Source organism: Scatophagus argus, chromosome 7 (genome assembly GCF_020382885.2).
Source record: "Scatophagus argus isolate fScaArg1 chromosome 7, fScaArg1.pri, whole genome shotgun sequence".
Lineage (NCBI taxonomy): Eukaryota > Metazoa > Chordata > Actinopteri > Scatophagidae > Scatophagus > Scatophagus argus.
Genome location: NC_058499.1, coordinates 24,979,832 through 24,995,769, shown reverse-complemented (window position 1 = coordinate 24,995,769; position 15,938 = coordinate 24,979,832). Strand labels below are relative to the sequence as shown.

Here is a 15,938-nt window from a genome sequence, read left to right as displayed (position 1 = left end):
CTCTTTATTGATTTTTCTCCCTTTTGTGTCAAGGTGGGTCAAGTTCTGCAGTATTGGCCATGCTTTATCCAACAGCTCCCCCCATTTCACCTTATTTCTATCAACCCTTTATCTTCAAGGGCCTCTACAGTATCTGGGGGTAATGTTTGGATTATTCCCTTTGATAGTTGGTGGTGTTGTTTTCAAAGTATTTACTGCTGTGTCTGTATATGTGATGTTATTGATGTTTTTCACACAGACATTGAAGAATTACCTGTAGGATACGTGTATAACTATTTACCAGTCTGTGAGATGGTTAATCATGCTGATGTGTCCTCTCCAGCTCTTCTTAGAAAACTTGGAGCATGAAGACTCATTCATCTATCTGTCAGCTATTCAAGGTAATATTAATGGTACACTTTGGCCAAATATGATGTTATCATTGTTTTTTATGACTGTCAATCTACAGAAATATTCTTTTTAATCCATGAATAACATGAATTGCCTAGCTGAAACAGTTGACAGATGGATTGAATCTGAACTGTCTCTAGGTTTGGCTGTGTTGGCTGATTCCTACCCTGAGAGGATTCTGGAAAGACTCCTAAAAGACTTCCAACATGGCCCTTCCCTCCCTTCATCCAACAAGGAGCACTCCCTGGAAACTCGTCTCAAAGTAGGAGAAGTCCTGATGAGGGCAAGCAGAGCTATGGGTGAGTATCAACTGCGATTTTCATTACTTAGTCAAGTCAGTTTGATTTCTATTGCATAATGCCTCAGTTGGCTTTACAGTCTGTACAGTGTGCGGCACCCTCGGCCCCTCGATCTTCAACTCAAGTGAGGGAAAAGCTCCCTCAGGAAATCTCTTTTAGAAGGACTGTGTGAGAGTGTGTGGTTGTCTGTCTTTGTGTGTCGGCCCTGCGATTCACTGGCGACCAGTCCAGGGTGAACCCCGCCTCTCGCCCGTAGTCAGCTGGGATAGGCTCCAGCTCCCCCGTGACCCTGACAGATAAGCGGTATAGAAAATGGATGGATGGATATTTCTGATACATAAAGATAATAAAATAACGTGTGCAGTCTGTGCATCCAGGAGGACAACTGACCTGCTTGAGATGTCACCAAGTGACTCCTGTGTCATACATCCTCTTCTCCATCGTAGTCGGAAGAGTTATAGAACTCTTAAGTATGTTTAAACATAGAGCTGGTTAACATTGCTTAAAATAGCATAGAGCCTAGAAGCAGGGGGAAACAGCTAGCCTGGACCTGTCCAAAGTGTTTGAGCTGGAACACAGTGCAATGCAATGCTAATCAATGCTTTTATGTTAACAGTGGATGAAATTACTCTAGTTAATATGAACGTTCTCACTTGTAGTCACAAAACCGCTGAGAATAATCACCAACTCTGCAGATCCCCTCTGCTCTACGGAGCTGTTTAGTGTCAGCTCATTGTTTTAGTTTTGTAACCCACAAATTCACTGTTCTGGTTGGTGAACAGAGTGGAGTATGTAGCAACTAAACTGCAAGGTATTTTCTAATCCAAAGTGGTGGAGACCAAAACAGAGCTAAAGCAGAGTGAATATTGGATTTGCACACCAAACATGACTCCAAATGAAATAATGTTGCTCCCTGTCTGCAGGGTGTTTCCTAACACTTTCACACAACTAAGAGCTAAGAGCAACTAAGAGATGCCAAAGTGTGCCCTTAACTGTCCAGAAGAACGTAGTTTCTGAACACTTTTTTTTATGACATTTTTATCATGAGTAAACATTGTCCTAATGATAATATACAGTATGCTTGTTTACTTAATATATTATCATGTGTCCCTATTTGTCTGTGACGGGCAGTTCTGAGCATGCAGCCGCCACACCACAAAAGCCACAGTGCACACTTGTTTTCCATGCAGAGCTGTGTTCAGAAGGGACCCTGTGTATCAGAACCTTTCCCTGATAGAAAACCCTGTTTTGTTTTGTTTTTTTTTCATGCTCTGGTTTTAACTGCCAGATTGCCATCGTACCACTTCCCTGGGACAATTGGGGGATTTATATCCTTGCTGAGAGATTGGATAGACCTTCAGTTTGCTGCACAGACATCCAGAGAGCCTCTGTTTGGCTTGAACCCCCTGAGTGGCCAAGATTTGCCTTTTGCCAGACTGTCATTTGTAAATGAGAAGGTTTTCTTAATTGACTGGCCTGGTTGAGTAAATGTTGAATAAATGAATGTTTGGCTCTGCTTTGATTTGCTCCCAGTTGCTGGCTTATTGAAGAGTCCTGTGAGCTCCCATGGTGTGCAGTGATGGACAGAAAATGTACTGTAAGAGAAGAACTGTTTGCCAAATGATGTTCCCAAGACATGAAGTTTATTTACAAGTACAGGAAGGGGATGTTTTTGTTGACATGGAACTTTATTGGAGACTTGTGAGTCTCAGTAAAGTTAGTAAATTCAGTAAAGTTGCTAAACTGTATTAAAGACTAAATACAGTTTAACATATTTGATAACATCTTTGGAAGTGTGTGTGTGTGCGTAGTGTCTGCATGTGAGTGTGTTTGTGGTGTGTGCACTTGTGAGGCAGGCTGATCCTCCTGCTGATTCACACTCACTTATACACAGCAACTCTCCTTCATTAGATCTGTTAGAGCGGTGACAGTCTGTTGAGACATGGAAATGAGGGGAGAATAGCTGAGCTGATGTGTGTGTGTGTGTGTGTGTGGTTGGATCTATTCATTCTGAGGAAGTGTTTGGCACGCTAATAGCACACACAAATAGATCATTATTTAACCGATGTTGACACAAAGTAACATTGAGTGTATTTAGCTGTGAGGCTACAGCCCAAAAATTGCAAAATTATGTTCATACATCAGTGGGAAGTAGGGGTGTAAGTTCTAAATCAAAAATTTATCAAAAAGACCTTTCAGTTTTGATCGAAATCAGAAGATCAGCGTTTCTCCCAGTGTGTTTTTTTCTGTCCAAAGCTGCCTACTTGTGTGCATCCAAAGGAAAAAACTGAAGCAATGCTTTAAAATGCTTTAAATGCATACAGCCAGCTTACCTGTGGCCTTCAGTTGTGCTTCTAAACAGCATCAGAAATCCTTTATTGATTTGTTTGGTAAGAGTTTACGTGGGACAAATTTGAGAAACCAAATTTTGTAACAAACTAATTTCTATCTTTTGTTGTTTACTGTTGAATTCCCAAGGGGTGGTATGTTTTTTCTGAACTCTGGATTCTTCAAACTTTTGTTGTAATTTATCCCTATTTTTTTTTTTTTTTTGGCATGAAGAATTTAGATAGATAGATAGATAGATAGATAGATACTTTATTGATCCCGAGGGAAATTCAAGAATTTGAAAATTTAAATAAAAGTTTACAAGGTATAAAACCAGCAATCTGTTCTTTGCAAATTTGAGATGCAATAGTCTAACAGTGACCTAAATGTAAAACAAAAATCGAATTGATTCATGACCTTAAAATCGAAATTCAAATGGAATCAATGATTTGGAGGATCGTGACACCCCTAATAGGAGCTTGTTTCACTATTGTGGAGCTAGAATCATAGTAATGATTTTGTTGAGCAGTAACTAGCAGCTTGCTACTCACATGTAGTAGTAGTGAGGGAGGGAAGAGGCACTTTGTTCACACTGTTTATTGTGAGGATGGATGGTGAGCTGCTGAACTCAACTGAGGATATAGTCAGATGGTGGAAGGAATACTTGGAGGATCTCCTTAATCCGCTCTGGAAGATCTGCAACATTGCATGGTCATTGTGAGCAGTGCCTCTGGAGTGACAGACTGTGGTGGTGGTGGTCCAACTTTTCAAGAAGTTGAACCAGAGGGTGTGTTCCAACTGCAGAGGTGTCACACTCCTCAGCCTTTCCGGGAAGGTTTACTCCAGGGTGCTGGAGAGGAGAGTTCGCCTGTTAGTCAAACCTGGGATTCAAGAGGAGCGTTGTGGTTTTCGCTCTAGTGGTGGAACACTGGACCTGCTCTATAGCCTTGCAAGGCACAAAAAGGGGCATGGAAGTTTGCCCAACAAGTCTACATGTGTTTTTTGGATTTGGAAAAGGCTTACTACCATGTCCCTCTGAGTATCCTGTGGGAGGTTCTCTGGGAATATGGAGTAGATGGGGTGTTGTTAGGGCCCATTTGATCTCTATTGTCAGAGTGAGAGCTTGGTTTGCATTGCTGGCTGTAAGTCAAACCTGTTCCTAGCTAGAGTTGAACTCCGCCAAGACTGCCCTTTGTCACCAGTTCTTTTCATAGTCTTTATGGGCAGAGTTTCTAAGCACAGCTTGTCAGCTTCGGTGACCTTAGGATTCGATTTCTCCTTTTTGTGGACAGTGTGGTCCTATTGCCTTCGTTGAACAGTGACCTCCGGTTCACACCAGGACTCTCGATGTACTGGTCAGCCTATGTTCCCGTGCTCAACTATGGTCACGAGCTGTGGGTAGTGACCAAAAAAACAAGATCGCCAATACAAGCAACTGAAATGCGTTTCTTCCCCAGGGTGGCTGGGCTCCTCCTTGGAGATGGGATGAGGATCTCAGACATCTGGGAGTGACTCAAAGTAGGGCTGCTGTTCCTCCACATTGAGAGCAGCGAGCTGAGGTAGTTCAAGCATCTAGTGAGGATGCCTCAGTATCCCTCTGGATGAACTGGTGGAAGTGGCCGGGGAAAGGAGGGCTTCCTTGCTGAGACTGCTGCCCCTATGAATGACAACAAAACAAAAGAAACAAAACGAAATGGGTAACCTGCATAACTGTGGCAGAAAAATCCATGTAAGTGAATTACAGAGCCAAGTGACTTGGTGTAAAGAGAAACGAGGAGGGGACCCATAGCAGAAGGCTAGTTGTGAGGCTACAGTGTTCAGACAGCTTCTCTCCCATCTACCCTGTCAGTGTGGTCCTTTAGGTAGGAGAGTGCAGAGCCTGAGACTGCTGTGGTTTTGTGTGTGTGTTTCTGGATAAGGCTCTAACATACACACACCGGTCAAGTAGGTCTTACTACTACTAGCCAGTCAGCTGGTTGTCCCCTCTCCACGTAGGCCTCTGGCTTCCCTCCGTGTTTTTTTGGCAGGAGCAGCAGTAGTCAGCAGTTGGTTGTGTTCTTTGTCTGTTTGTCACCCACACTTATTAGACTGAGTATGACAACAATGTAAATAACTGTGTCAGGATGTGGATTCAGATGACACATTTTTGTCATGCTTTTTGGCCTTACTGTTTTTTTTTATTTCCATTTGGATCTGTATGGTAAGAGTAATTACTCATTTTGAAGTTAAAAAATGAACATGAACTAAGTCTACTCCCTGTGTAGTCCCTGTGCAACTCTGGGTTGCAGGAGGAATTGCAGTTCCCCTCTTGCTAAACACATGAAACATATACACAGGTAAGAATGTAGAAGTATTTTAGGTTGATGCATCTAGGAAAATTAAAGATGGCTAAAATGTGAACAATACAGAGCCATAGCCATAGCCAAATCTGCCACTGTCCTCCTGAAAGGACATATATACAGCCCAAGCTGGGTCTCTTTCCTCTATTTCCTGGTCTATCTGGCTGTTTTGGTTGAATGGTTGAAAGGTGCTGTGGGCAGTGATTTTCCCCCTACTGCTCTTAATCCAAACCTGCATACCCTTCCCCAATGCAGATGAGTGTATTTCTTTCGTTCATAATACATGTGTCAGTAGAACAGGAAAAAATAGCACATTGAAACAAAAATGTGACATTAGAAGGCGCTACCATCTGCTGCATCTGAACGTACCACTGTTGCCATGGAAACACCATAACATAAAATGCCATTATCTAGTAATTAAATGAATAATACAGCAAGATGTGTTGGAATTTGTGTAAGTTAGCTCATGATACAATTAAAGACACTATACATTCACTTTGCAGAAGGGAACACTTCAGTGTCAGTACAAATATTAAGTGCTTATACAGGCTAAAGGCCCAGTGAGGCGTATACAGGTGGGAATCATGGTGTGAGAAGTAAGATGGACCGTTCACAGCTGCACCACAGCTGGGGCTGTATTTGACGCAAAAGTGTTTTGAACTAAATGCTAATGTCGGCATGCTAATGTGCGATGTCGTTTAGCTAGGTTTGCCATGTTCAGCATCGTAGGGTGTGTGTTAGCGTCCTCTGAGCTTTCTTAGCCAGCATTGAGATCTGTGATGTCCGTGTTACTGGCATCAAATTCAGATTAAGCATATTTACAGTTAAGTTGTAGAGGCCAAAAAAAAAATGCGATAAATGTAATATTGTTGTACTTTTTTACACAGCATGCACACTTTTTAGCCTCAGTGTTGTGTTTCAGTGGTGGCGTGATTATGTTCTATTCACATGCATGTTTATTGCTTGATTTACCTTTGCTTCAAACAGTTTTAATCAAGCATGTACTGGCACACTTGCTGTTGGATATCATGACAACTGCTTTGTTTTTAAGTTCTTGCATTTCTGTATCTAATATAACATGACTAGAAGCCTATTACTGTGTAATGTCTGTAGAAGATGAATGCTGGTGTCAGTTAGGAACCAGAGATCTGACATCATCTTTATTAACTTGATTAAATCTGTATTTTATCACTGTGAATGTATCTTAGATATACAGCATGGAAACTAACCTATCTGCCTGGTCTTCCTCCCCTCTCTTCCACTTCCAGGGGAACTGGCGCCCCATCTTGGCCGTCCTCTGCTCAGTGTCTTTCTGCAAGGAGTAAGGGACCCCGACCAAAGTGTCCGGGCCAGCAGTCTGTCCAACCTGGGGGAGCTCTGTCAGAGACTGGACTATGCCCTGGGACCACTAGCTCATGAGGTGAGAGGGAGGATGCTGACGTGAAGTTTTCATGATCCTCCTGGAGCTAGGTCTTTGCCACGGCGTACAGTAAAAAACATATAGACGTTGTGGCAACAGATAATTCTAGTACTTCAGTCATGCATCCAGACATTTCAAACATAAGTCCAGTCAATAATTTAATTTCTAGTCAAAGTCAGAGGCCCAGCCCTGTGGGGTATGTGTGGTGTGTGTGTGTGTGTGGGTGTGGGTGTGTGTTGGGGGGAGACCTCAGCAATGTAGGCAGATAATTTGAGTCTGTCACTCTGTGGCACTTTTGGCTATGTCCAGCTTTTTGCCTATGTCCTCTCACCTTTTATACCATGTAATATACTGTTAAAAACCAATGTGTGTGTGTGTGTTTGTTTGTTTGAATACAGCTGAGCTCTTGTCTGACTGCTCTGATAAAGACAGAGAAGGAGGCAGAGGTGAGGAGAGCTGCAGTCCATGTTATCACCCTGCTGCTCCGAGGCCTCAGCGACAGAACGACCCAGGTACAGCACACACACACACACACACACACACACACACACACACACACACACACACACACACACACAGATGAGTATAAACAGCTTGAGGTCAAACTGAATCACATAGGAAGTATTAGAGCTGACACCTTCTGGTCAGTCGGTCAGTATGCTCATGTCAAATTTCAAATTCTCCATCAGTTGCTAGTTTTCTTTTCATAATGAGATAAACTGTTCTTAATCCATTATTTTTAGGATTGGGAGGAACATATTCATATCCGACATACATTATTTTTGAGTGATAGGTTCTATTGTGTATTGCTGTTTCTGTTTTAGTAATTATTTGGTTTAATACAGCGCAAGACTTAGAAGACGTCAAACCAACACCGTCTTCTCATTTTTGAACTTTTCCAACTTAATGGAGACAGCTATGTCTAACTAAACTTTTACTTGTCTTCAGTATTTGACATGTCAAGAACTAGCACAAATTGCTACATTAGCCTTCAGTCTCAGAGGACAGAAGAACTGTGTGGATATTTCTTTTTAATAGAAATGTTTGTTTACTCTGGATTCTGTCTCAACAATGGTTTTGCCACGTTTTACATTTTTTGCCATTCATTTGGTACATTAATGTACTATTTAGAAGAGGATATGGTGGGGCTGTCCTGTCCTCCTTCCAGTTTTGCACAGTGGCCACTTGCACAATTACAGCAAAAAAATCCCCTGCAGCTCCATAAGCATTTTCCTCCTAGGTCACCATTATGAAAGAAATCTGCAGGACACTTAGCTCACTCACTTACTTAGCACTTTACATTAGGAATCAGACTGCTGAACTACCATAAGGTAAACAAATTTTTCTAGATACCTTTGCCAGATACCCATACATGATTAGCCAGCCTTTCCTTAGCATTCAGTTACCATAGCTAACCCTGACTCTGTCTTTAACTAATTCGAGTTTTGTAACATATTACTTTGCTGCCTCTGTGGAGAGCTTCTCTTTGTATGGGGGGTTTGTCTTTCACACATATCTTTTACATTTCTGATGATGCACAATTGACAGGTGACAAATGATCCTCCAAAAACAATACCACCCTATTGACATGATTTTCTTGAACCAATCACGAAGTTGTGTTACCACGATCGGCTTTAGTGTCGAATATAGTTACTGGATGTTCAGTGAGTAAGTGCACAGCCCTCTGCTGAATGTTATTTCAGCCACAGTAAAGCACATTATTTTTGATATGCTTAAACTCCATGGTAATTACAGTGTTATAAAATCCATGAACGAGAACATGACACCGGTGATGACATGGACACAGTGTTGTAACTAATATTCTACAAACAGCTGGACTGCTAAGGGCTCTGCTATCACTTGTACTTTTGCATATCCTGATAAATATACATTGTGTGTTGATCAATAATTAAGTATGATGGAAGATTCGAGCAGGTGTGTGCATACTTGTTGGTAAGCATTACTCTGGATACGCTGCCATTGTATCAACAAAGACACAAGACTAAAAGGTCAGATGGTCAGTGAGGTCACCATGGAGACACCACCTCTGTCACCGTGGATTAGGAATGTCACCTCTGTCATAGGAAACGACTGAAAACATCAAGTGTAACTGCCAGGAGTTGTACAAACTGTGGAATGTAGAAGGCAGAAAGTCTCAGTTTTGTCCTATTCTTTCTCTTCAGACTTGAAGCATGATGAATGATAATGTGGCTCAGGAAGTGTTTTTGAGAGTAAGAGCCTGACAGGTCCTATAATCTAGTCCCAGTTTTCCTGTATTCACTGTTGGGTTAATAGACTAAATGTTAGTTGTCACCAAACACAAGGAGACTCACTCCAAACACACCAGGCCTCTCTTTCTCACTGTTTCACATTCCTCAGTGTTGATGTCTCTGCTTAAGCGTTCTTTTAGGAGTGCCCAGGCTAATTACATCACAGTTCTTTGGCTTCCTTTAATGGAAGCAGTGGGGTAGGTTTTGACAGTACAACAAAGAGCTCATCCAACTAAAACCTTTTAGGAGATCAATATTCTCAGATGACAGACAACATGAAAACACATCATGTTAATAATAATCATATATTGCATGGCCAAAGTAAGTCTGGTTTTATGTTATGCTTTACTCAGAGAGGTAGAAACACACCTTTGTGTGAGCTGCTGGCCAGTGGGTCAAGTGTGATGTGGCACTTGAGCTACTGCCACGACTACAGTCAGCTGTCCAGCTGCTGGTCCCGGGCCAGGTCCTGTCATTACCGGAACAGCTGGAGAAGGCCAGCACCAGCTGTACATGGCTAATGATAAACAGTGACATGAGAACAGATGAGAGGGACAGACCCTGGCAGACTGGAGCACAAAGGGTAGGTCAGAGTTGAGAGAGTAGGCCAGGTGTGGTGGTGGAAGGTGGAAGAGGTGCTGGGGTGACTGAAAAGCAAAGAGATACTGAAGAACAAAGAGGCTCAGAGGAGTTCATTTACCTACGACCTGAAAAACGAGGTCTAAGAACATTATTTTTTTTGGTGGTAGTTTCAACATGTGCTGTAGAGGTTAGGGTCAGGGGCCTGCAGTTAAAGTTAGAGTATTTAAGATTTCAGTCCTGGTTGATTTGGTGATCAGTGATTGCGGTGGTGACTATTTAAAACTCAAGTAGCAGTTCAGGACCCAAAGATATTCAGTTCATTATCATACGAGACAGATACGGGTGGCATACAGAAAAGGAGAACTAATTCATGAACCAGATATTCTCAGCACTATCTGCCTCTATCCTTTTCTTTTTTGAGAATGGGGATCCTATCAGGGTTAGATATAAATGTGTGCCAGATTTGTTTTGGTTTTTTTTTTTATTTAGTGTTCGGGATGGGAAGGGAAAGGGGATAAATATGAGAAAAATGGGAAACATTTTTATTTAAGTTACAAGTGTTCTGTACGTGTACACACACACACGCACACACACACAAGACTCAAGATGTGAGCGAAGTGAAGACTTTCAGCTTTAATTCAAGAGGTCTGACAAAAGTGTGGCATTAAACATTTGGTGGCTCATAAATGATGGGACAAACTAACATAATTACATGTACAAGGAGGATTGTTTTCAATACTTAGATAAAAATCCATTGCGGTCAGTGTCTGAAGTCTGGAACCCATGGACATGACCAAATGCTGAGTTTCCTCAGCTTCCATCCATCTCAGTCCACAGAATTTCAAGAGTGTAACCTCCAGCTCTCCCCTCTGTCTTCTCTAGGTTCTCAGTGAAGTTTTGCTGGACCTGTACCGAGCACTGAAGTGGGTGGTTCGCTCAGACCCAGATGACGTTGCAGTGCTCCATGCTCAGCTGGCTCTGGAGGAGCTTGATGATGTAATGAGAAGGTTCATCTTCCCTGAGCAGAAGCTGGAGAAAAAGATTGTTGTCCTGCCTTAGAGCTCAGATGTTATTTCTGCGGGGTCTCCATCACCCCGTCATGAACTCATATAGGACTTTCTTTTAATGTGCTCTGCTTACAGACTGTACTAGTTCTGCCTTAATGCGATCCTACAGACAAGCATGCCAAACGAACTGTGATCCTACACATTGTGTCACTGTACCACCAACAATCCAACTTGAAAATACATTTTTAAACATATGTTGTCATCAGTTTTTATTATAGAGTATACAACATATACAGTTGATATACTGTTTATAGGACAGGACGGGTTCAGTGGTTAGCACTGTAACCTCACAGCCTGACGGTTCCAGGCCTGTCACCTGGAGTTTGTGTGGAGCTCGCATAATCCTCCTGTGCCTGCGCGGGTTTTTTCCAGGTACTCCGGCTTCCCACAATCCCAAACACATGCACATTAGGTTAATGTGTTTGCCCCTAGGTGTGAGTGTGTACGTGTGTGGTTGTCTGTCTTTGTGTGTCAGCCCTGTGATTGACTGGCGACCAGTCCAGGTGTACCCAGGATAGGCTCCAGCCCCCCCATGACCCTGACGGATAAGCGGTATAGAAAATGGATGGATATTCTGTTTATACTGATACTGCTACTGTCTTATTCAGGATGGACTGCCAAAGTCAAACAGCTTCTTAGTGATAACATATCAGCTAAACATTTTGAATGGAGGAAAACAATTAAAAGGACAGAATTGTCATAATTAATTGCCAATAACAATTCTGAAGAATTGGCAAAATTGAAAGCACTCTGCAGTCAGCACTCTGCTGATATTACCTAAAGGTATATTATGGGAAATGTTGGATCTGGCATTTTTGAGCAACTTTGAGCTAACAATCAAGATTTCTCTGCCTCTGCTTCCATTTAGAGCTTTTTTGTTTTCCCATGGCGTCTCTAGTGAGTCCCCATACATGTGAAGGTGTTCATATTCCAAAAGGACTACTAAACATGCAAACTTGTACTAAACTTGTTGCACCAACAGTTCTTGTGAATGTGACATCTCGCTAAAGCCTTGAGGGTTTTTCTTTAAATTTGGCACAAATGTCCAGTTGGACTCAAGGATGAAGTGATTAGATTTTGGTGGTCAAAGGTCACTGTGACATCATAGTGTTTTGTGTGCATTATTCAACACCATAACTCAAACACAGAAGGGAACAGAAGGGAAGATTGTGACCATATTTGGTAATATACCAAATTGGTGACATTAATCTTGAGTGTCCATCTTGAAATTATGCTGATTGTATAGATCTTCTTTGCTGCCAGGTTTAAGATGTTCGTGAAGCATCCACTTTTAGAAGTTACAGTTTCTTTGCAGCAACATCAATACCTGAAGCATTGTAGTTCACCACAAGGTCAGTACTTTTGGTGATATTTAGCTTCAGGTGAGTGTCGCCGCATTATAATTTAGCTCTCAATCAGTCACTACATGTAGCATTTTAAATGGCTACCTCTTTTAGGTGGGTTAAGTATATTAAATATATTCCTTAAAGAAAGTGAAGGAGCAGTGTAAGTGAATTTCTCTCAAGAAGACTGGACTACCTGTCAAACACAGCAGTGACAGAAATGTAGCCGTACCACCTATTCTCAAACATTTTTTGCCTCCAGATGTTTCCAGAGGGTGGATGGGGACCTATGTTGCCTTTTTTCCCTACTACTATTCAGCCATATAACTCCAATAGTTTGTACAACAAATCTTTTTCATAAGAGGAAAAATTAGCATTTGTCTGCAGAGTCACCATCATCATTAGGCTGACTTAAATAGCTAGCAAAAAAAAATTGAAAATTTTTTTTAACATTCAACATTTTTAAAGAACAACTGAAAAATACCCCCCTTAATATACTTGCAAGGTCTTGACAAAATGCAAATTTATTTTATATTTATTTATTTATTTTTATTTGGGTAATCAAGCATCTCCATATTGATTAAACTCCAATTTCAGATTACATTAATGAACTTGGATTTCCTGAAAATGAACTTAGTTTCTCATCATGCAACTGAGGTCTTCTCAATTTTATCTCTGAATTCACTTATTTTAAACCTAATTTTGCTAAATTCTCATTAGAATTTGTCTTAGATTGGATTTAGAATCAGAATTCTGATTCTGATTCTTAGAATGGATTTATGTTAATATCACAATTTTTTCTTGCTTGGCACACTAACCTGACTGGACAATGATGGGACTTCTCTATGTAAACAAGGCCAAATGGGGTCCAGCAAGGTTTGAACAGAGTCAGGCTCAAGTCCGACAGAGAGGAATGAAACATTCTTTCTTTTGTTTCAGCCACTGAGCAATAGGGTGTCATGAGGTATGACTTTCTCCGTCTCTCCCTCTGTGTGAACATATAGAGGGCAAACATGTGGAGCGTCAGCCTTGTTTGCAGTCCATGGATATTTCCCCCCCCCCCCCCCCCAACGTGGTCAAGGCATCACCGTGGAAATGTAGGCTCTTTCATCATGGTGACAGATTTAGGCCTCTCAACAGCACCGCCACAAACTATGGTTCTTAAATCACAGCCGTGTTTACTTTGGAGGGTCTGTATTTCTTGTCAGTGCCATCTCAAATAACCTACCATTAACAATAAGTCATATTTGAAAATAATGTTTGCCGAAGTCTGATGCGTCGCTCATGTCACACAGTGAATATCTGCTAACAGGCTTTGGAGATACTGATTGAAATGCTTAATGTGTGCGGATGAATGTGATCAAGAAAACACACTGACCGCATGTTTAAAACTGTGGAGGGATAGGAACAAAAAGAGGGGGGGGGTTCATGCTAAAAAGACTAGCCAGCTTTAGAAGGTACCCACTTGATTTGTTGGACAGCTGAAGTCTTTGAGCTTTGGGAACATGTTTTTGCACAGAACAAGGTTGGTTCAGTCTCACTCTTGTCATTGATGTCATTTCCAGCAGTAAGTAGCTTTTTTATTCTGTGAAAAAGCAAACTTAGCAACTGACTGGTGAACACAATTTAAATAAAGAGCAAGATATTTTTCTCAGGCTTTGATGATAACAAGTCGGAGCTAAAAGGAAGGTGAATATTGGACTGCTATCAGGTGTACATATATCATCTTATGTGTTATTCATTTTTATTCCGTACAGACAGCCAAAAGAAGGCAGTAAACAAGAGCTAAAATCCCACAAAGTATTGGATGAAGGTCCTTGCAGAGCACTTCTGCCTTCCAGCAACTCTAACACAATCTCACACCTCCCTGCCTACAGGATACTCATGCTGCCCAGCCAAGGTCAGGTGGCAGAGCCTCAGGGAAAGACGAAGCTTTGTTTCAGTATTAGCTGACTGTCTTTTAATAGGATTTAACACTGTTCTCCAAGCAATATGGGTTTTTACCGTCAAGTTCCTTTTCTGCAATTAACAATAAAGGATGTTTGAAAATCCTAAATGAAATGCTAACGCTAAATTGGATCAGAGATTTTAATCCACTCAGCATTTCTATCAAGGTCATTCCTACTTTGAATCAGCTGGGTGCCCTTCTCACATGTTAATACTGTATCGCCATCGCCAAGACACTTGGCGGTGTTAATGTTAAAAGAATGTATGTCCTAAAACAAAGTTAGATAAAAAAGGGCACTTCAGAAGACAAAAAGAGCAAAGGAATCACCTCATGCAGGGAACAGAGCATTCAGTTTCATTGTGCACCTGTTTCCTCTTATGAACTTGTCTGTGTCACAGACTGAGGGCAGTTGTTTGAATGAGGTTGGCAGCATTAGGGTCTAAGCTTGGAATTATACTTTTCCAGGCTCCACGTGTGAAACAGATGGAACAATGGCAAGCTGGACAGCCAAACGGACTGCTTATAGACTGGAGTAGAGTCTCCTTTGCTCTGCCCACAAACTCAGACTGGAAAAGCTTCCTGACAGGAAGCTGAATCAACCCTTCAGCTTGCTTTACATGTAGGTCATGTAGGCAGCTGACCTATGTTTACAAAAATGTTTAAGTATATCTCTCATGGAATCATTCCAGTTTGATAAATGATACTGTTACATCATAGGAACTGTACCCAGACTGGACTTCCCTGCTGCTGTGGCCATTCTTTTTATCTTTTCTTTTTTTTTTTCTTTTTTTTTTTTTACCACGACTCATCTGAGTTCCCCAACTTAACGAGAGTATAAACTGGGCTACGACTTTAAGAGGGCTTTAGTTATCTCTGAATATGGTCATCTACAATTGGTTTTACTCATGAGAAAGATGCAGGCAAACTGAAGCCACAATACACTGACTGCTAAAGAGGTCTATTACAGTAATTACTACATCTAACTGTGTGTCAGGGAGCCAGAAAGGAGACTGGAGAGGGATGTGAGAAATAAGGTGGTGGAACAACTTTAGCATTATTTCCTGTGACAGTCTGCTTTAAGAAATGTGTATTCTATTACCTTACTTAGATGAAAGGTGTTTGAGTGGCTTTACTGCAGTTTGTCTCAGGCTGCCAGCCCGGCCGTGGTCATGGAACCTGCAGGATGTCAGCAGCTCAGCCTCAGTGCAGGAAAGGAGAGGGAGGGAGGGTAGATAAATAAGCCCATAAAGGATGCTTTGAGTCATACAGAGAGGTGGAGAAGAGAGGGGGCTCCGGTGAAACAGTCCCCAGGCTTGTTGGAGGCTGCTGGCTGCATTGCAGAGAGATAGGGAGCTAGCTGGGGCGTCCAGGGAGGGGAGGGGGAGGCAAGGAGAGGGGGTTTAAAGGACACAGAGAGAGGAGCTGTGGAGGAGAGGCTCAGCAGTGTTGGTCTGCCTGCCAGCCAGGCAGGGCAGCATGACAGAGGAGGGAGACGGATTTAGGCTCTGCTGCTTACAGGGCATGTAGAGATGAGTTGAGACTGCAGCACAGAACAGGGGATGAGAGGGTGAGGAAACCTTGGGAGGATTCACTACACGGGGAAAAGAAGGAATCGGACTTGAGGATGACACCAAGACTCTCCACTTTGGCCCTGCGTCTTCACCTTTACTATCACTTTGGCCACATGCTCATGGCGGAAATCAAGAGTCGGGATGGAGAGCACCAGAGGCAGAGACCAGACTAGCCACTGCCCCTATCCTGTAATCTGCAAATGTAAGACTGCACCAGCATCAGCTGCTGGCTGAGCACCTCTGATCACATCTCAGCTGGGGGGCTTCATGCCCTGGGACAGTTCTGGGATATAGCAGGAGGAGGTGGAGGAGGAGGAGGAGGAGGAGGAGCAGTCAGCGGGGAGGCTGGCTCATAGAAGTGTTGGAGGGTGGTGATTTAAG

General features: G+C 42.2%; 1 protein-coding gene across 1 annotated transcript in view; it reads left to right on the top strand.

The window, feature by feature from the left end:
• The window catches only part of tango6 (transport and golgi organization 6 homolog (Drosophila)), a 29,724-nt gene extending 18,835 nt beyond the window's left edge, over positions 1-10,889 (top strand). The window contains exons 14-18 of the mRNA XM_046394708.1: positions 323-380; positions 531-689; positions 6,625-6,776; positions 7,175-7,288; positions 10,511-10,889. Coding sequence (XP_046250664.1) covers positions 323-380; positions 531-689; positions 6,625-6,776; positions 7,175-7,288; positions 10,511-10,687 — 660 coding nt within the window. The 3' untranslated portion in view covers positions 10,688-10,889. The remainder of the gene's footprint in view (positions 1-322; positions 381-530; positions 690-6,624; positions 6,777-7,174; positions 7,289-10,510) is intronic.
• Positions 10,890-15,938: the final 5,049 nt, after the last annotated feature.